The sequence below is a fragment of the Armigeres subalbatus genome, chromosome 3 (genome assembly GCF_024139115.2).
Source record: "Armigeres subalbatus isolate Guangzhou_Male chromosome 3, GZ_Asu_2, whole genome shotgun sequence".
NCBI lineage: Eukaryota > Metazoa > Arthropoda > Insecta > Diptera > Culicidae > Armigeres > Armigeres subalbatus.
In genome coordinates, this window is record NC_085141.1 from 232,204,474 (window position 1) to 232,226,939 (window position 22,466).

At 40.4% G+C, this 22,466-nt stretch overlaps 1 protein-coding gene across 1 annotated transcript in view; it reads left to right on the forward strand.

Annotated features, from left to right (window-relative positions):
* LOC134220788 (protein FAM117B-like) overlaps positions 1-21,645 on the forward strand; it is a 39,595-nt gene extending 17,950 nt beyond the window's left edge. The window contains exons 2-5 of the mRNA XM_062699889.1: positions 9,171-9,515; positions 9,950-10,101; positions 20,085-20,327; positions 21,092-21,645. Coding sequence (XP_062555873.1) covers positions 9,171-9,515; positions 9,950-10,101; positions 20,085-20,327; positions 21,092-21,304 — 953 coding nt within the window. The 3' untranslated portion in view covers positions 21,305-21,645. The remainder of the gene's footprint in view (positions 1-9,170; positions 9,516-9,949; positions 10,102-20,084; positions 20,328-21,091) is intronic.
* Positions 21,646-22,466: the final 821 nt, after the last annotated feature.

Sequence of the window (22,466 nt, forward strand, 5' to 3'; positions counted from 1 at the left end):
GATCGACGTGGATAATTCGACACTGTTGTTTCATAAGGGCCAATGTCGCAAACGTAAACAATGCCTTTTCCTGCAAATTCCTCAACAACTAGGACCGCTCCCAGCTAACAACCACTTGGAACTGGTGGCGCTCCGCGCTTTCTATCAAACGGAAGTGGGAAATACCGCCAGACATCTCTAATCTTCCTGGAATAAACAGAAGAAGCCAAAGTTTACGTTTGCGACTTTCGCTCTTTTGAAACAATAATGTCGAATTTTAGATCAGCGGCGTGAAGAATTTTAAACGGCGGCGCGCCGATACAAAAATGTCGGCGCGGCGGCGCACACCTTTGATCCCCCCACTGCGACATTGCCGCCTCGCAGCTTAGTGTTCATTAAGCACAGTTATTAACTGATTGGTTTCTAAGCCAAGTTACCATTTCTACATTCGTATATCATGAGGATAACACGATAATACTTTTATGCCCATGGAAGTCGAGACACTATTCAAACCGATTGCCTAGACGGGTACCTGGAATCGAACCCAGCCACCCTCAGTATGGTCTTGTTTTGTAGCCGCGCATCTTACCTCATGGCTGAGGAGGGCCCCTAAATAAGGATGATAGTGTTAAAAAAACACGAAACTAAGAGATGAATGCATGCAATGCATAGATCATTAGGAAATAAGAATTGGTCTGTCTAAATCGAATAATTTGGTGCTAAATATTTGGTTTAAAAATGTTTCTTTTCCGAAAGTTTTCCAAAAGGGAATTATGTAGTTTCTCAATATAGAAATGATTTTTTTTAATCTATTTCCACTACAATTTTTGCATCAATAGATGCATATTTCGTATTCCACTTAAAATTTATTCAGTAGGAAATTTAATTTATAACTTTTAGTAAAAGAAATCGGCTGCATCGCTGAATACAACATATAGTAAATACTGCATAGCCCTTTTTTACTACTTCAATGGACTAATAAATAAGGCTTTCTAATAATCATCTGGAAACTCTGAGCGTTTTTGGAGGGTGCACGATTGCGCTAACACGCTAACACGAAAGAAGCTAACAAACGGCGAATAAAATTCGTAGTCAGTATCACAGATGAACCGCAATTCAGAAACTCGATGAGAGAGTTAAGAATTTTCCAGGTGTTTGCGATGCTGTTTCTCAGTTGACGCAATTTTTTTCCAGTTTTCAAAAAACTGACTTCTAGCTTAATTTAAAAAAAAAAATAGAAATACTTAATGGGTCATTTTCTACAGCGTTTTATTCGTAATGAAATATGAGGAAGAACACCATTTAGTATACGTTTTTTGATTTTAAAATTACTAAAAATTATTGCTCCGGTTTTTCGTTCCATATCTTCCATATTCGCCATATTTAAAACAAAGGAATGGAAATTTGTAGTACTATGAGATCCCATATTCGTAAAATCAAGTTAATATGAGGTAAACTTCAATTTCTCCGCTCCTTTCCTACTATATAAGAAAAAATAGTAAACCCGTATGTATCGGCATATTGAATCGGAACAGCCGACAAGAGCGCTAGATGGATCCATGGAGTGATGGAAACAGCTAACAAACACATCCATGCTGGTCCACGCAGCAGTCGCCCGGTAAAATTTATGTACCTATCTATCTATATTCGCATTGTAGTATAACCGGAAAATTCTATGGCGGTACTCGGAGAAAATATTTTGGTTTGCTAAAGTGCCGGGGTTTGAAATGTGAATGGTTCCAAAAAGATTGCTTTGTCGAGCGTGCTTTTTTTTCGCATGTAGGTATGTGATATATTGCGTAAAGAAGGTAAAGTAATATTTGCTTAGTCGATAGGTATTTATTGTCAATCTTTTTGATGAAGCATTTTAGTGTTTATTAATTGGGGGTTTCGAACAAATCTGATGCTTTTAAACAAATCAAAATAAGTACACTTCGAGGTAGAAAAAGCTTGTTCACAAATAAATAAATAAAAATTAATAGAAAACCACAACATATTAGGCTAAAGTCCGAGTCATATACTGAGCTAGGCAGCAAAATAAAATGTTTATAAAGAATTAGAAATTTTTTATAAAAAATCAGGAAATCGCCAATAAAAAAATCAGAGTATGAGCAACGAATAAATATAAAATTACTTACTTAGCCTTATTCAACTTGCTTGCCGATGCGGAATCCTGCCTATTTTTTCGCTATTGGAATTTTGCATTCCGGAGTTATTAAAAAACATTTTTTTTTCTCCATGTTTTTTTTACCTTTATTTATTTGGTAGGCACTCTGTGTTACTCAACCGCTACTGTGCCGAGATCTACTGTGGTATTCTGCCGCCAGAATCCTCACAGAATATATTTTTAGATTTTCCATTATTCATTGTTGTTGTTCTGGTCCATTTCACCGTGAGTCCATTGTGTCCATTTGTCCGTGTCGTGAATCCAATGATCGTTGCGTTGTTCAGTTGCCATTTATCCGAATACGTTGGAGGAATGCCTCCTAGAAGAACAATTTGTCAGTCGTCATCAGGCAGTCGTAACGGTAAGGTCGCTCCTTAATACGCCACCGTATAGGCTGCGCATCCGGCGACTGACGAGGGTTTGGTCGAGGGGCTGGGAATCGAACCCATGACCATTCGCTTGTAAGGCGAACGTGTAGCCAACTACGCTACGGAGCCCCCCTTTTCTCCATGTTTCCCAAAGGAAAAAAAATTCAAAATCCATTTTTTTTGGAAATATGCTGCAATGCATTTAAATGATTATTATTATTCATTCAGACAGGCCGAAGTAGCCTGTGCGGTATATAAGAGTTTTCTCCATTCGGCTCGATCGATCCACCTTGCCCGCTGCGCACCTCGCCTTCTTGTGCCCGTCGGATCGTTGTCGAGAACCATTTAACCCGGGTTACTGTCTGACATTCTGGCTACGTGCCCAGCCCACCGCAGTCGTCCGATTTTCGCGGTTTGAACAATGGATGGCTCTCCCAGCAGTTCATGCAACTCGTGGTTCATTCGCCTCCTCCACGTCAGTGTTGGGAAATGTACGTTAAAACACTCTGATAATGTGAATATTCACATTTTATCCAGCCAAATTTCATGCACCAAACAAGCCGAAACAGTTTGCAAAAAAAAAAATGTACGCGACATTTTTTGCCGATGAAGCAAACTGTTTGTTTGCTGCTACGTTAGAGTCGTGCCGACGTGCGGTCAGCATTTGCATTAGATTTTTTGTTTCGGCTCGTGCGCAGTGCCAACAGCACAGAATCGAGTTTAATTACCTGTGGCGCAAAACCTAGAAGGAGTGCTATCCGTAGGTACTTTCTTTGTCTGTCATTGAGCTCGGACCTAGTTGATCCATCTCGCTGGTACTTTCTTATCTCTAAAATGAGCAAGGAGTAATTAAATGAATTTTTCCACCAAAAACGGTTATACGTTGTTTTTTAGCATTAGCTTTAGCAGTGTTACGGTGTAATTTGTAGATTGGAAACTAGTGATACTCATGTTTTACTTTTGAAATATTTATCTAGAATGCTATCAGAAATTCAGAAGAATCCAAAAATAACAAAAGCATGAGGATTACTACTGCTGGCCATGCCCATCTTCACCGTAACTAGGGAGAGGAAGGAAGTGTTGATGTGGTACTTACTTAATGAGCGGCCACCGACTTAGCGACACCCTCATAAGTAACACGGAGTTGAATGATGAGGAAGGTATTCGTTGGGTCAGGATTTGCCTGTAGCTGGCAATGTAACCGTGGTAGATCTTACTCCGTAACACACCACGTAAAGGTGTCTACCCAGCGTTACGGGTCGGTTATACGTTGAGAAATTATTGTACCAAAACATTAATCGTGGGGAGAGAAAATAGAAAAAAAAACATGAGCTGACTGTCGCCTGCTTGGCGTGGCTGCTGCTGCGGCTGCCGTGATTTTGTTTTTATTTTTTGCGTGGAAGAATGAATAGGAAAAATGAATGTCAACCATTCCCGTCCCTGCTCCACGTACCGTCCGCCATCTGCACCATAGATGGTACAAAGCACTTTCCTTTCTTTTTCTTTCTTTCTTGTTGTTTCTTTCTTTATGTTGCTTTTTTCTTTCTTCTTGTTACTTCGATTTTTTCTTCCTCCTCAGTTATTCCTTCTTTCTTCGCTTTTTTCTCCTTCCTACCTTCTTCCTTATTCCTTATTCTTAATTCCTCCTTCCTTCTTATTTCATCTTGTTTCGTCCAGGTTGGGACGACCTTACGTTGTGTTAACTTTCTCCAGGATCCAGACAAATAAATGACAACTGCTTGATGACTTCTACTATTGATTTATTACATCCGAGAGGCAGCGTGCCAGCTCGGAAGTTACGATATCGAATACTGTAAGATACATGAAATGTCTTCTTCTTCTTATTGGCATTACATCCCAACACTGGGACAGAGCCGCCTCGCAGCTTAGTGTTCATTAAGCACTTCCACAGTTATTAACTGCGAGGTTTCTAAGCCAAGGTACCATTTTTGCATTTGTATATCATGAGGCTAACACGATGATACTTTTATGCCCAGGGAAGTCGAGACAATTTCCAATCCGAAAATTGCCTAGACCGGCACCGGGAATCGAACCCAGCCACCCTCAGCATGGTCTTGCTTTGTAGCCGCGCGTCTTACCGCGTATTTCCATAAAAGCAGAAACTATGATAGCATAAAAACGAGATTTGCTCTAGAAATAATGCAAAATAACGGAATGAAAAGCTAGCAATAAGATTGTCTTCTTTTTTTTTTAGGGGGTCCCGTAGCGTAGTTGGCTACACGTTCGCCTCATAAGCGGACGGTCATGGGTTCGATTCCCAGCCCCTTCACCAAGCCCTTGTCAGTTGCCGGAGGTGCAGCCCAAACGGTTGCGTTTTAGGGTGCGCGTCCTACCGACACGGCTGTCCAATGACGACTGACAAATTGTTCCAACGTAACCGGATAAACGGCAACCGAACATTGCATCGAGCAATTGGATTCAAGATATGGACAAATGGACACAATGGTCTCACGATGAGATGGACCCGGCAATGATAACAATAACGAATGTCTAAAAATAGATTCTATGTGGATTCTGTACATCAGAATACCACAGTAGATCACGGCACAGTAGCGGTTAAGAAACACAGAGTGCCTACCAAATAAAGAAATGAATAAAAAAAAAAAATGTCTTCTTTTTTGTTGCTGACAAAAAAATTCGGATCTTTGTCATTATTATCTCTGACAAAAACAAAGCTTTGTCGTTGGTTCTCTTTTGTCGCTTTTTTCGCATGACATACTGCAACGAGGTAGTGGTTGGATTCAATATTCGCACTGCGGTAAGTGCGGACGCTATTGTAATGGGGCCCTCCTTAGCCATGCGGTAAGATGCGCGGCTACAAAGCAAGACCATGCTGAGGGTGGCTGGGTTCGATTCCCGGTGCCGGTCTAGACACTTTTCGGTTTGGAAATTGTCTCGACTTCCCTGGGCATAAAAGTATCATCATGTTAGCCTCATGGTATACGAATGCAAAAATGGTAACTTGGCTTGGAAACCTCGCAGTTAATAACTGTGGAAGTGCTTAATGAACACCAAGCTGCGAGGCGGCTCTGTCCCAGTGTGGGATGTAATGTCAATTAGAAGAAGAAGGTAAGTGCGGACGTTCGTGATGTCGGAGAAGAATTTACCGTCGATTAGAACGTGGTCGATTTGGTTTTCCGTTTCTTGGTTTCCATGTGGCCTTGTGGATATTTTTGCGGAGAAAGAAGGTGTTTCGGACTACCATACCGCGGGAGGCTGCAAAGTTTATGCACCGTTGGTAGTTGTCGTTCGATACGGTATGCAGACTATGCGGTCCAATGACCGGTCTATACATTTCCTCCTTTCCTACCTGTGCGTTCATGTCGCCGATGGCGATTTTGACGTCCCGCAGTGGGCATACATCGTATGTCTGCTCTAGCTGTGCGTAGAACGCTTCTTTCTCGTCGTCGGGTCTCCCTGCACGTTCAAATGATGCTATAGTTGAAGAAACGGCCTTTTATCCTCAGCTTGCACATCCTTGCGTTGATTGGCTGCCACCCAATCACACGTTGGCGCATCTTACCCAGAACTATGAAGCCGATTCCCAGCTCGTTGGTGGTGCCACAGGTAGCCGCTCGATGCCCGCTTTTCCACACTTTCTGTCCTGTCCAGCAAATCTCCTACTGCGCCACGACGTCGAAGTTGCGGGGATGTAATGAGCTATGTTCGCCGTAGATGCTACGCCGAAATAGTATTGCGGTATGATCGGATCAAACGACGAGTCATGCGAGTACTTTCTTACTGATCAACATTCTTTATTGGTCTTGCTATCTTATATATTAGGGTTTACACTTCTTTGCTTATGCTAGGTACATGTTTGATGTTTGTTGTTTATGACTGAGTGTTCTTGGCATTGGGTGCCGTTACGCTTGGGATTTACCGTTTATGACGGTCATGACAAAAGGTGAGAAGTTTACCTGATCTGGCAGTTTTAATGTTTGGGTTTTTTCTTTGATGGAAGGTTGAGGTATGCTACTTTGGGGAATTCGTTGTAAACATTTAATTCTGCTTTTATTATGGATGTGCTATATGGGAATTTACGTTCAATAACTACATGCTAATTATGGGATGCTACATGTTCTATTACAATAATTCATCGTAGATCATCCTGTCGCAACCTGCGAAACCTAGCGACTTGCAGTTCCATGTTCCAAGCTTCCAATCGTGATCCTTTATTCGTCGCCTAGGTCTTTGCCGATTATATCGAGTCGTATTTTCTCCCCGCTAAACCGTTGCCATTGCCGCCAAGCCCATCGTCCCTTCGGTACAACCAGAAAGTAATGCTTCAAAAGGGGTCCAGTGCACAACGCACCCTCGAGGTTAGCTGCGTGTCCTTGCAGCATCGAACATCAATGGTATCGTGCCAGCGCATTTCCGGCTTTCCAGGTTGCCTTACCACGCCCTATGTCCTCGGAAGGTGGGAAGGGTCGACTTTGCGCCTGCTTCCTACTACACGACTGGTATTAAGAATGATGATGCCGCGTGCACCCCAAATTGACCTCTCTGCGATAGGGTCTGTTCGCCAACACACAGAGGGACTTGCCGACGCGGTGCCTACGCCTACACCAGCCTTGACGAGGACCCCTTTCCGTCCTCGGGCTCGGAACCCGACCGACGCCGCGAAAGCGACGATACCATGTTGTTCTTCGCGCGGCCACTTGTTCGATAAAAGGATCGAGTTCGACCACAGGGCACCGGTATGATCCATGACGCCGACTCTGAACCTTTGGACCACCTCTTATTTGCGCCTGAACTAGCCATTCCTCGAGTCCACGCCACCTTCTGTGTAGCTCCGAGACGATTTTGTGTGTGTATGTGTGTATGTGTGGGTGTGTTTGTACCCATACATACACACACATGCTAAATTCCAAAAAGTGTGTCTACAAAATTTGTACACACCCATGTGTATACATTTTGTAGACACACTTTTTGGAATTTAGCATTACCCGATTTACTCGCAACAAGTTGCATGCAATGGGTAATGCGGTCCCATTGTTTGTTATTGTAAATTTGCCCGATCGGAAATTGCATTTCAAAATTATTTAAAAATCATTGTTCAAGGGTCTTTCAAAATCGCATTTTTTTTTTCAAAAATGGCAGCAGTGCATAGTAATTGTTGCAAAAACATGCAAAATGATAGATCTACTCTTCTAAATTGCTTTTTGACCTTTCTTTTGTGATTAATTCAAAACATTTTACGATGCACGAGAAAGGCATCATCACCGCTAGGTGGATTAATCTGGGTTTTTTCTTTTAAAAGCGCTAATTTATTTTTGTGTTGTGGATAATTCTTAATGGTTTGTGGAAACTTTGCATTATTTGGGGAAATTTTATATTTATTTATTGCTCGTATTATCCTGATTTCTTAATTGAAAACTTCATATTTTTTTTATAAAAAATGTCTAATTTTTAAGGGGACGATTTTTTCACCACTAGTTGGTGTAATAATATGTTTTAGTTGAGTTGAGTGAATTGATTTTTAGTTTTTAGACAACTCATTATTTATGATAGTAAAATAATTGAAGTCAAGAAAATTATACGTTATTTTATCAGCAGCAGTTAAATATTATTTTTATGAATCATTCTACACCAGCTTCAGATCCTGTGTTTCGGTAGCTCAGATTCAATTCAATTTGTGCACTGCCTGGAGCCTGTGTACAGTAAATATCTACCGAGTTCCTCTTGTCATGGCGTTGTTTATCAATGAACGTATTTTGGCTCGGTGTATCTTCAAATGTATGTGTGTATTCTTATGTACTTAGATGCATGCATTGCGTAGGAGTAGCTTGAATAATAACTAGGGGAAGTGCACTCAATGGGCTTCCTACAACTGCATTCTGAACATAGAAAAAGTTATATGCTTTTCGTTCATCAACTAAAATCTCTAGATTGTTCAAATCTCATAATCTTGAACCCAAGAACCATTCAACCTGCTTATCGTGTCTAAGAGATGCGAACAAAAGCTTCGAGAGGCTTCAAATACACACATCCATTCAACTTTTCCCGTGAATAGTGTCCTTGATCTTCAAATGAATGCAATCATAGCATCGACGCGCTCCGGTTCTCTATTTTTATCCACTTGTTCTATCTTTCTCAGCTGGTTCGGTATGAAGCGAATTGCGCGCAAACTCTTACTCGCTTTCTATGCTCTCTTCCATTGTATCTACATATACCGGCAACTTCTCGTCCCGATGTCCCCGGTACCCTTTCCGTTTGTGTGACCACTCAACCTCGCTGAAATATGCATCAGCCCAACCTCTCCGTCTGGGCCGCCTTTGAACTCGCGTGTAGTAGCGCTATACACGTTGTATATAAAACCAATCTGCCCTACCACCCATCACTGTTGCGCTGACATTCGAAGGACAGGCGAGAAAATCAGCGGTAATCGATTGAAAGGCACACCCCTCTTCTGTACTATGCGCCATCCCCCTAAGCTGCTGCCGTTTCCCGCACAGTTTTACGCTCGTTTGCTTTTTTTCTTGTTTAAACCTGTGCAAATCATAGAACGGTATTTTACCAGACATTTTTGATAGTCAAACAATGCAGTACCCAAATAGGCTCCGACTTAATTGTAATATAGGTATACTGAACTAATCATGTGATATAACAACTCTTGCGTTTTTCTCTATTTGCAGGAAAGCTGCTAACATTGAATGAAGGCTCGATGCGGAGGACAGCATCCCTGGATGCACTTTATTTGCGTCCAGCTCCGGCTTGGAGCCTGCTAACTTCCACTCTGCTCCAGCTTGATAAAGCCACTCAAACCGAGGAGTCGTACTTGGAACGCACACGGGGCAGCACATGGACACCTAGTGCCGGTGCGGGATCTGGGCCTTCGGCGGATGCCTCGCCGGTAATAACCCGCACAGAGGTGACCACACCGACTGATTTGAAGATGGAGAAGGTGATAAGACAAAGACTGCAACGCACACATCGCGGGGAACACTCAGTGAGTTCACAGACACTTAGTCCTAACCATGGTACGTATTGATTGTTTTTTACAATAAGAAAATGTTCTAAGGGTCTTGTATACCCATGCGATTAATTCGCAGCAACGGCTAATGTATCGCGCCAATAGTTGCTGCGAAAAAATGGCGAATACCTACTTATTAATTTCACTGACTTCCCGAGCAAATTCTGATAACATAATGAGGGCAAATAGAGAACATATTTTAATATCGACATCAAATTGAAATCATAATTTGTTTTCAATTTTTGGTCTCCGTTATTGTTTACTTATTTTGATATTATTTTGTGAGATTTTTCTGACCAAAAGGATATCAAAATCAGCGATTCCACAAAAACAAAACACGTTATCGATTTGATCTCAAGGTTTGCTTGGCTTATGGGTCAGTGAAAATTAGTAGATTTCTGTTAACTGAGTCTAACAGTGTAATAATTTTCTATACTTCAGCTAAAGCAAGTCCAGTTTCGATACCTCCACGTACCTGTCCACCTGTTCACATGCGGCCGATGCGTAACTCAGTTGAAGGTTTGAATCAGGAAATAGAGAAGTTGGTTCTGTACACCAGCCAGCCTCATACCTGTCGTTCCGATTTGGAAATGGTAAGTCTTCAGAACATACAGCCCATGTTTTTTTTTTTAAATTGTTTTTTGCGTGATTTTCTTTAAACAAAGCTAATAAAGTTTATCACGGTAACCATGCAAAATGAGCCCCTCCTAATGTGAGCTCTTTTGCCGTATTCTTTTAGAATACACTTTTGAATGCACTATCCTTACATGAGTCAATCATTCGGAAATATAAAAACATATGTCCATGTTTTTTGTTAAATATCTTGGCTGTGCATATGCACAGCATATGTTTCGAAATGGACAAATTGATATGAAATTTGCGAAAAAGAATCCACGTGTCTTGGAGGGACGTGGATTCTTTTTCGCAAATTTCATATCAATTTGTCCATTTCGAAACATATGCTGTGCATATGCACAGCCAAGATATTTAACAAAAAAATGGTTTTCGTACGGCCGAGTTGCCGAATAATATGCAATTAATTGCATATGTCCATGTTAAATTTAATAGTATATTAATATAATATTATGCTACGAAATATTTGAATGTTTTGTTTCCTTTAATTATTTTATTTTATTTTTCTTCACTTTATGTTAATTTTGGTGAAAACTAAGTTTTTCATTTTATTTTATTCAAAAACGAACAATAGGTAATGTTTTTAACATAACCGCGAGTAGACGTAGGACTTACATAAACGTAACGTATTTACATTTTACTTCTATCTTTTGGATCTATGGAGTTTGATTATAGGTATTGATATTGGAAACGACAACTTCCATGCGTTGTAGAAGGGGGAAGCCCATATGGCATAATGCCATTTGGCATAATGCCGTTTGGCATAAGTTTGGCATAATGCCATTTGACATAACGATTTAAATGTCTTAAGGTCATTTGGCATAAAGACCATTTGGCATAACGACCATTTGGCATAATTTGTTGGGTACCTCGAGGCCATTTGGCATAACGACCGTATGGCATAATGACCATTTGGCATAATCCTCGAAAACTGTATTAAATACAACGGGCCGTTTAGCAAAACTACCATTTGACACAAAAAAGGTTAATCGTAGGAATATATCGACATTGTTGTTTCATAAGGGCGAAAGTCGCAAACGTGAACATTGACTACTTCTGCTGATTCCAGGAAGATTAAAGATTTTGGCGATATTTTCCACTTCCGTTTGATAGAAGGCGCGGAGCGCCACCAGTTCCAAGTGGTTGTTAGCTGCGAGCGGTCCTAGTTGTAGAGAAATTTGCAGGAAAAGGCATTGTTCACGTTTGCGAGTATGCATTTACCCGGGATGGAACAAGAGTAGATGACTCCTTCTTTAAAAGTACGCATTTGCCCGAAATAATGCAAAAGAGTAGATGACTCCTTCTTTAAAAGTATGCATTTGCCCGAGATGAAGCAAAACAGAAGATGACTTCTTCAAAAGTACGCATTTGCCCGGAATATGGCAAAAGAGTAAATGACTATTTTTTTAAAAGTACGCATTTGCCCGGAATAATACAAAAGAGTCGATGACTCCTTTTTTAAAAGTACGCATTTGCCCGGGATGAAGCCAAAAGAGTAGATGATTCCTTCTTTCAAAGTTCGCATTTGCCCGGGATGAAGCAAAAGTGTAGATGACAATTTTGAAAGTACGCATTTTCCCGGAATAATGTAAAAGAGTAGATGACTCCATGACTCCTTCCTTAAAAGTACGCATTTGACCGGAATAATGCAAACGAGTAGATGACTCCTTCTTTAAAAGTATGCATTTGCCCGGGATGAAGCAAAACAGAAGATGACTCCTTCAAAAGTAAGTATTTGCCCGGAATAAGGCAAAAGAGTAAATGACTTTTTTTTTAAAGTACGCCTTTGCCAGAAATAATGCAAAAGAGTAGATGACTCCTTCTTTGAAAGTACGCATTTGCCCAGGATGAAGCCAAAAGAGTAAATGATTCCTTCTTTCAAAGTTCGCATTTGCCCGGGATGAAGCAAAAGAGTAGATGACTATTTTGAAAGTACGCATTTGCCCGGAATAATGCAAAAGCAGTGATGACTCCTTCTTTAAAAGTATGCATTTACCCGGAATAAGGCAAAAGAAATATGACTTTAAGAATTGTCACACACACACTTTTACTCCAACATTGCTCACAACATGCCGTAGAATCAAAAAATAACTGCGGCACGCTTTGTAAATTTTTCAAACGAACAAAGATCATGCGAAAAGTACACGGTCGAACATGTGGAAAATGTTATGAAAACTGCCAAAGTATTGTTTGGTCTACTCAGCTCTATTTTATACAAAGGTGATTGTGAGGCCAAAGAAATGATATTTTAGTTATCAGATAAATATTGTCGCTATCGGAACATCTTTTGCTGGCGAGGATAGGGGACCTACAGGGTGTTCAATAAGTTCGAATACACTTTCAAAAAATGTTTAAAAATTGAGAATAAATTATTTCTTTTCCCGGTTCCATTTCATTGAAAGTATTATTTATAAGGAACGTTTGAATTTTTTTTTTGAATGGCCTCTATTTTGTACTTCTTCACGAGCTTCAAACGTTTCTAAAACCTATCGCAAGCAACACGTACGATCTGCATGGGCATTTCGTTCCAGATTGTGAGAATTACGTCTTGAACTGGTCCAAGTTACTGACCTCGTATTCGTACAGCATTAACATAACAAAGGACCAAACAAGAAAGTAAAGAGGGTTCAAATCCGGGAAGCTGGGAGGTCGCAAAGTTTCATCCAAAAAGTCGATGAAATTGTCCCCATATAAGGCTTAATCGCATTTTTCGTGTATAAAAGGTTATCGTCCTATTGGAACACGTAGGGCTGATCTCCGTATTATCACCGGGTCACTGGGGGCATTTATTATCCACAAAACCTCAGTTTTGTAGTACGCCGCAATGATTTCGACCTTCAAAAACGGCTATTTACGATGCCCCAATCCATTTTCAACGCGCGTAATAAACAAACAATAAGAGACAGAATGTCAACACCACACACATTCGTTAGCGTATATATACCACTAACGCTGACACCAATGCTAATACAGAATATATACATTGGGCTTACAAACACAATGATCAAACATTTGTATTCGAACTTATTGAACACCCTGAAAATGTCAAAATGGAAAAATACATACGAGGTACCCAACATGTTTCGGACAGCAGAACAACGACAATCTTTATCTGGTAACTAAAATATCTTTTGGCCAAAGCCACGAAGCAACTCATAAGCAGGATCAGAAGCAGCACGGCGAATCAAGGAACATATGCCACATATGCAATATTCATTAGTCTAAGTTTGAAGACTAAGGAAAACTCTTTGTATAACATATATCAGATTGAACTGTACTTCTTTGTATTTTTTATCCCGAGACATTTTTTAAATCCCATTTTTTGGTTGCCACCCGTTAGGAGAAAAAGTAAATCGCTCCTTAAAATACGCAATGCCCAGAAAAAGGCAATAATACAGATGTAAATTGAGCTTCTTCTTAGAGTTTTTATAATTCTTTCAATTTTTATGCCAAATGGTCATTATGCCAAATGGAATTATGCTAGCCCCGGTAGCCCCGTTGTAGAATAATTAGCAATTTGTTTAATCAAAACTTCTGGAAATAAAACTAATAATTAAATAGATAATTAGAATTGCTTGGTTTCTAACTATTAAGCCCTTATTTACTCAAGCAAAAAGCATTTATAGATTTCCTATTGATGATAGTAATTGAGGTTTAAAAATTCTATCAATAAAATTCTCAGACTCGGGCAAAATATGTTATTTTAGGGGAACTTTCCCGTTTTACAAACAAAGAAATACAGCACAAATTTCATTGTTTCTTTTTGCTAACATGTGTGCTTACTGCTGAAAAAAATCACAACAATAAGAAACAAGTCAATGAGCAGTAACCCTACTAAAATAGAAGACGTACTGCTAATACGTCAACGAAATATTATTTAATGTTTTGATTCCAAACTCCAATTCTACGTCAAGTTTAATAATATAATTTTTCAGAGAATAAAAAACAAAGAATAAGATAATGTTTATTTAAATATTCTTCTGGAAATTATTTTTTGCGGACTTTTTTAAAACATTTACATGTAATACAGCGAAATTTTCTGACCTAAAATGAATATTAACACTATTGCTGATTGTGCATCTTTAATTGCTAATGCCTTCTGCGAATAAATGAAAGTAATTATTTTAATCAAACTTTTATTTTCATCAGTGTAGCTGATTTGCTGGATAATCAGAACTGTATAACCATGTTTTAATGTACGTGTCGTTTAATACCAAGCATAACTTAATATATGGTCTGTCATATGCCATGACTCGTACCCATCCCGGGATAATGTGGATTATGAAACCAATCACTTTCCGTGGATGAGCAGATCAAATCTCTCTATTTTTATTCTTCTTCATCCACCACCGCTGCCCTCGCTGAATCAGCCATGATCGGCCTCTGGCCGTGAACTCCGAGCGATGCGATGGGCGATTGCATCCATCGCAACCAAGACCACTGCATCGGCCATCATCAAGCACAGAATGTCAAAAAATGCGCCCACTTCCTTCATGCATATTCGCAGACCCACCGGCAGTTCTATCGCTGGCGACTGCATGCTGTGTGGGTAAACACAGCGAACGAACGAACGAAACGAAAAATGCGCGAGCAAAAAACACGTCAGTACGCGCTGCTGTCACAAATTGTAATGACTCGCACACGGCATGCACTGCTTCTTTTATACACAAAGAAAATCTTGCGGTGGACCCGAAGGCTCGTGGCATACCGCATTCTGATGCCCGTGTTAGGAACGCACGGTATTGGTTACATATGACATTTTTGCTGGCTTTGACAAGAATTGAAATTTTCAATAGCTTATTGGTAATAATCTTAAGTTTCAATGAAATAGGCAAATTGTTGGAGAGTATCCGAGTCGATTGATAAATAAATCTTAAAAATCCATCGAAAGATAAAGGCGCTATTAACGTTCGAAATCTTCCCTTTCAGCGTAACGCTTTCGATTTCCAAAAATCTAAATGACACCCAGTATAGTAAAGAAAGACGTAAGTCCTACGTCAAAATAATTTAGTTGCATGGCATGTTATCCCGTTTGTGTGTAACAAGTACATACAACTAATTAATCGGTAGGGTGAAACTACCTATTATGGAGGGGTTAATCACCGTGTCAAAACAAAATTGATTTCAAAAATTCTTCATAAATTACCTGTTGGTCGTTTTCCACATTGTAGTAGTCGAAAAGGATGCTCGTTAACTATAGTTTTGTAAATACTTCAACAATGTCAATTGTGCTGAACTCATGTTGTTTTGTTTTTATCACAATAAAAACAAACTACCGCAATAATAGGACGCAGTTGCGATATTTTTTAAAAGGTCAGTCCTATTGTTGCGGTATTGCATGTAATTCCTATTCCGATACCTCAAAAATAGGACCTTAGCACTATCGTAATAATAGGCTTAAAGGATTCAAATTTTCAACGATAAATGTTGATTTTTTATCATTTTGAGCCTCCTTTCGAGAGGCTCAAACGGCTCCAATAGTCATAAAAATCCTGTAGGAAGCCTGATGTTTAAACTTGAAACTTTAAATGAAAGCTTCACGGAATAACAAAGCCCGCTTTGTGAAGATCCAGAGGTTGAGAACCGCTGTACTACGTGATGCAGTAGCAAATATTCCCAAATGGGCACTACATGTTTTTCTATGAACGTTTCAACTTTGTCAGATCTCAAGTGCGTGAAGTTAAGGTAGGTACTTCACGTTAGGGGCCGTACACTAATTACGTAAGCAATTTTCCCCCCTTCTCCCATTTAAGATTTTTCCCATACAAATCAATTTTTATTTATATGGAGCGTAAGAAAATGGCCGACCCCCCCTTCCCCCATAAGTGCTTACGTAATTAGTGTACGACCCCTTAGTTGCATAAAAATGTTTTATTCAGCACGAATTCGAACTTTTTTCACGAAAAATGACCTTTAATATGATAAATCTGCAACAGAATAGTTCAATGTGATTTAATCAGGGTGTCCATCCAGTCGGGAAAACCGCGAAAAGCGTGGAAAATGCGTGAAATCATGCAAACAACCGGGAACTTGAACTATCGATCAAGTCATAAACATTCATCGCCAAAGATCTTCTTCTTCTTCTTCTTTCTGTTCGGGTGGTGCTTTCTTTTGTGCACCACCCACCTAACTGGACCGACATCGCAGGCCATATGTCCACCTATTTCTATTTATACTCCAATGGAGTTTACAATCATCCTCTTCTTTATCGGCTGTATTGTATTTTTCGAATTGTCTTACAATTATAATTCGTTTGTTTTTATGTCCGTAGACTTTTGCATTCGTTTAAAGTCGTATAGACTATCACCTCTTTTTAATATTTAAAGGGTGTGGAGGGGTGTGAATCGAACCCATGACCATCTGATTTAGAGTCAGACGTGTAGACAACTACTCTACGCACCCCCCTATCGCCAAAGATCGGAATTATTTTTTTTGTAATGTGTCTTGAGTAACTATCATTAGAAAACAATATGTCAGACAATAATGTGAGTCACGCAGAAATGATTTTTTAAACTTCCGGTAATAATGGTACAATACGGTTAATGAAATCTTCAGGAACTTCAAAAACAGGTGTTTCAGGTGTTTTTTTACGCTGTTTCAATTTACGCAGTGCGTAACCTTCGCGTAAAAATCGGTTTCGGTAAATCAACCAATCCCATAAGGGCACTGCAAGCATAGACGTCAAATTAATGCAACTTACAGGGCTTTTAGCTGGTGGAGTTTATTCTTGCTCAAAAGCGCGTTTTTTTTTTTGAAAGCTTGGGGTGTTTAACGGCAGTTTTTTGGTTCCAGTAGAGGCGCTCGGAATTCTTCTCGCTGCTACAGTGGGTACGTTCTGGGAAATTTTCTTCGGCTCGTTTCTGATGATTCCTAGGTGTCTGCCTGAGTAAACGCAACGTCCGACTCAACTCACGTAAAAGAATAATAATAAATGATTATCAATGAACTGTCAAACTTCTTCGTAGCGTCGTGTTGCATAGCTTCTACTCTGGCTTCCTTCCTAGGATGACCACCAAACGCCGCTTACAGCTCCAGCTTTAACGATGTTTTTTTTTGTCTTTATTAACGAGACTTTCAGCCCAAGGCTGGCTCGTATCGGGAGATGGGTTTTTCTATTAGAAGCTTAGACTGGCTTCGTGACGGGTGCTTTTTCTTTGTTCCAGTACCTACCTGGATACCTGGTTGGCTACAGCGTCGATACAGCTATGCCTGGCGTATTGTAGAGCTTCATAATCGTCGGTCTTGGGCGATGTTCCTCCAGTTTCCCCGAACGTTTAGGGTCCCCAGGTCCGATTCCACCGCGTGCAGCCAGCGTGTTCGTGGCCTTCCACAAAGTCGTCGGCCTCTATTTGGGTTTTTAAAATATTTTTTCGCTATTCTTTCTTCCGACATTCGCACTTAGTGACCAGCCCACTGAAGTCTGCCGTTTTTTATACGATTTACAATATTTTCTGCTTTGTATACGTGATACAGCTTCCGATTCATGCGTCTTCGCCACACACCATTTTATAGTTACCCTCCGAGTATTATACGTAGCACTGGGTACCAGGGCCACTGGTAGGATCTGAGTTTTGTATAGAGCAAATTTCGTTTCCGTCTGCATGTTGCGGGACCTAAGCTGATTACATAATCCACAAAAGGCCTTATTCGCAGCAGCAATACGTCTTCTTACTTCACGGGAAACGTCATTGTCACATGTCACAAGAGTTCCAAGTTAAAAAAATTCTTCAACAATTTCAAACACATCCCCATCAAGCACCAACACCACTAGGTCTTACTTTATCTCTACCTGACACCACGTACTTTGTCTTTATAGAATTAATGGTTAGGCCTATACTCGCCGTCTTTGTTCAGTGGGACAATAGCCTCCACTACTGATCTACGATCGATTTCAATGACGTCGATGTCGTCCGCAAAGACCAGGAGCATATGCGACCGTTTGATGATAGTGCCGTTCCTCTGCACGCCAGATCTCCTAATAACGCCCTCGAGTGCAATGTTGAACGATAAATTCGAAAGTGCATCAACCTGCCTCAATCCGTCTAAGGTTACAAACGAGATTGTCACTTCGTCTGTAATCCGAATACTTGATTTCGCGCCATCCAGCGTTTCACATATCTGTCTAATCAGTTTCGCCGGAAACCCATATTCGGACATTATCTGTCACGGGTCATTTTATTTCACTGAATTGTACGCTGCTTTGAAATCAATGAACAGATGGTGAGTCTGCAAGTTGTACTCCCGGAATTCATCAAGCATCATTTGCAGGCTAAACATCTGATTCGTTGTTGATCGGCCCTCACGAAAACCTGCCTGGTATTCGTCGACGAAGGACTCCTCAAGCGGTCTAAGTCTGTTAAACAGGATACGCGACAGGAAATTGTTCGCCGAGCTCAGAAGGATGCTCCCTCTGAAATAGGCACACTCTAGTCTGTGCCTTTTCTTATAGAATGGGCATATGAGGACATCCAACCAGCCGGCAGTCAGTATTTCATCCTCCCATATTTTCTGAATAATGTGGTGGATTGATTGATTGAGCTGCTCACTTCCGCCTTTGAGAAGCTCGACCGGGATCCCGTCCTTCCCAGAAACTTAACTGTTCTTCAGCTTGTTTACAGCCTTTGTTACCACGTCCAGCGTTGGTGGTCCCACAGCTGAACCGTCGCCGACTCCCGAGCAACACACATATTACATACAAGTTTCTATTACTTATGTGTGACCAACAGAAGTTGTATTTCAGTTATTGAACAAAATTGTGCAGCTTGGGCTAAGTCTATCATGCTACTTAATACACCTTCATTTTCACCGTTCAACAAATCTTCGAAGTGCTCCTTCCACCTTTCTGCCACCATAGTCTTGTCTGTCAGAAAATTCCCCTCTCGGTCATTGCACATGGCGGTCACTGGTGCAGTCTTATGCCGCATGCTATTGACAGTTGCGTAAAACCTCCGCATACTCTGACTCCGGTACTGCTGATTGCCATTCCTTTAGCAGCAGCAAAAGTTACAAGTCGTAGACCATTATTGTTGGTAGCGGAATGAAGGCTTTCCGTACCAATGACAGGGCGAAAGAAACTTTCTCTTCCGATCTGCGCATTTGCCTCTCTGATGACAATCTTTACATCGTGTGTTGGGCACTCGCCGTAGGCCTTATCAAGGCTCTCAGAGAACTCATCCTTCACGTCATCAGGCTTATCGTTCGTTGGGGCTTAGATGCTGATCAGGCTATAGTTGAAGAATTCGAAGAATTCGTAGAATCTACGGTAGACTACCTTACCAGGGTTGCGCTACCTACATCGCGTTGAAGGGGCTGCCTTCTCGATGCTGACACGATGCAGCATGATGTGCACAATTTTGCTTAGAGTCCCTCGCTGGCACTCGGCGATGATCAGCCGCCCCCATCCCCCCTTCCCTGTCAGCATACGACCACCAGTTCTCACCGGGGTTGGTTAACCAATTTTCCTTAAGGTTGCTCGTATCTCGGCCAGGATAGGAGTTGCTGGGTAAGAGGCTAAGGACCGCGAAAGGGGGTCTATTTGATTCCTTCAGGTACGCGAAGTACCAATGGTACGCTTTACCCAGCATTTGCCGTGTATCATCTGTAATGCTTAGTAAATTAGTACATTGACGATATGCAACAGTTTGCAAACTTTTTCAAAATGTGTTGTGCAAACACCTCAGAAAAGGATGAAGCAAAAAATCCTAAGATATGATTTATATTGCATAAAATCCGGAAAACTCAACACTATGAGAAAGTAGACAAGATAATAAACTATACGTAACTAAAAAAATGGTTCGAAAAACATTTGAGAAATCAAGTGTGCTTATAATTTCAGGAACAGTCTTCCAAAGCTGGGTGAAGGTTTAAACGGGGTCAAGAAATGAGCAATAAATCTTAAGTCCATAATCCAAAACTGATAGCATTTAACAATATCATATTTCAGTACTCTCGCGGAACTCCGGAAGGACATCGTGCACCGCTGGCAGAGTTGTTTCACGCGGCCGGCGGAGGCGTGATCATGACGAGCGATACACGCTCCGTCAATACTCAGACGCCGTTGGGCGATGTGTTATCTTCGGATGACGGTAGCCAAAGCACTTCCCCGGACGAGGGAGCAGCCGTTTCGAGTGCATCGCCCAGGATTAACAAATTCTTGGCCCGTGAACCGCCAGATGGTTGTGAAAAGGTGAGTACATTTTTTTTAAATCATAGTTTTGTTTGTAATTAAGATGCATAGGTATGTTTTTGCATCAGTTGGATTGCTGCATATGCCGGTTAAACTCAATATAAGTTTATGGCAAAGTTCATATAAACATCAGTTTTGAGTAGTCTCTTAATACCTAGTTCAAAAATAGTTCATCGTTGGATTTTGTATGCGTATTGCTTTTGCAACTAGCAATAATCGCCCGCCCCTCGGTTGTACCTCATTGATGACGATATCGCCACTGCGTAAAGCTTATATGTGTATTGCTGACGGGAACTTTTCGAATTTATTAAAATCGGCACTTCCAAACAAAGCTCTTGTAGCAGCGTTCCTTAGATTTTCTCAGTGAATATTTAAAGATGTCTGAAACATGACCTTCAAACCCGACCTAAGCAAGTGGTTACTTCCAATACATTTTTGAAATTAATCTTTCACATGTTGTTCATATGCAAGTAGAGTTTCAGACATTGTAATTAATGACCATGTCGAGTGGCCAATACCCGGAATACAGGCAATTAACGTTGAGTGGACTGAATATTTAACATTATTTTTTCACATGTTTTCCCTCCATCTGACATTCCTGCTAAGTAAATAGCTCTTTGTTTTTTCATCAAAAAAATACCATTTGAAATTGCTAGCGATACATTCATACATCCCACGAGCATTCAACAGCAATTACATAGAAGGCCCTCAATCAGAAAGGCTACAATAATTAAAAAACTGCATATAAATTATCCCTATTTTAGGTGAACCTCAAATTAACCGAAGCCGACACCAGTACAAATACGACACACTTCAAACCGTGCGTCGCTTTCCAGCTAAGACCTTCACTTGGGTCTGCATTTCAACCGTTGCAGCCAATACCGACATTGAAAACCACCCCGGAGGATGACGGTAACAACGAAGGGGAAGCCGAAAGTCAAACAGCTTCGTCGTCCGGAACCGGTGAGGCAAACTAAGGAAACTGAAGGCCATTTTGGAGGCCCGACTAGCTGTTTCTCTAATTCATTCCCCCTGACTTAGTGTGTATTCTTCCCAACTGAAAAAAAAGTATACACATTCGTTCGTGAACTGTTAGCAAGCATTTTGCGCAATTAAATCGGTAGGTACAACTAAAATGTCGATTCAATATCATTTTGTACGAAAAAAAAAAACAATGAGAGAATTATAAATCTGTCGATTAAAAGTAATTACTGAATGGATAGGTGATGAAGACCTAAGAGTTTTTGACAAATTTCTCGATTAATCACTATAGAGTGCTTTGTAAGTTTAGAACAATAAAAAGATCGTGCTTTTAATAGGGGTTTGTGTTGTATATTTCTATTAATTTGCATCGTGACACAATTTTTCGTTAAACTCAAAACGATTCAGGAAATGTTTTTGATTTCATTGGACTATTTTAGTCATCGGCTGGTAATTGTAGAGAGTCAATGTTTGTAAATATTGCATATTAAAAGGAGACAAAATGAGAGCTGGAGAGATTGAATGGGTAGCCATTGTCAGGAGTTTTGACCCAGTTTTGGAATGCCATGTTTTGATGGCGAGTTTTGTACTGACGACAAGATAACAATAAAATAAAAGATTATCAATCAGGAACTGAGGTGTAAGCATTCACAGACTAATAGACATTATCAGTAACGCTAATAACTCCTTCCGGATCTCGTGTACTTCAGTTTTTCTACATTTTTTTTGCTGTATAGTGTTACTATTTGAAAACAAAAGATATTTTATTTTACTCGGTAGCTGTGGATAACATGCGACCAGTAGAACAACCCGAATTGAATATTTATCATTTGCTTGCGCACGTACTTCTGACACAGAGCGTGTTGGAGCAGTGACGATTTATATATTTTGAAATTACTTTCATTTTGTTAGCTTTGTGATGCATAGGAAGCTAAATCGCATCTCTCTCTACGCTATTTAACAAGAAAGATAATTCATCTCGTGTTACTCAATATTGAAGAGTCTTCTACCTTTTTTCCTGAAATCACAGATCCTCTGATTTTGTGCATGATATTTAGTGGATGATGGATTATAGACGAAATTCCCAAAATCAAATATATTGCATATATCTTTTTCGCGAACAAGCCAACGAAAATTTTAAACACAAATTTATAGGAT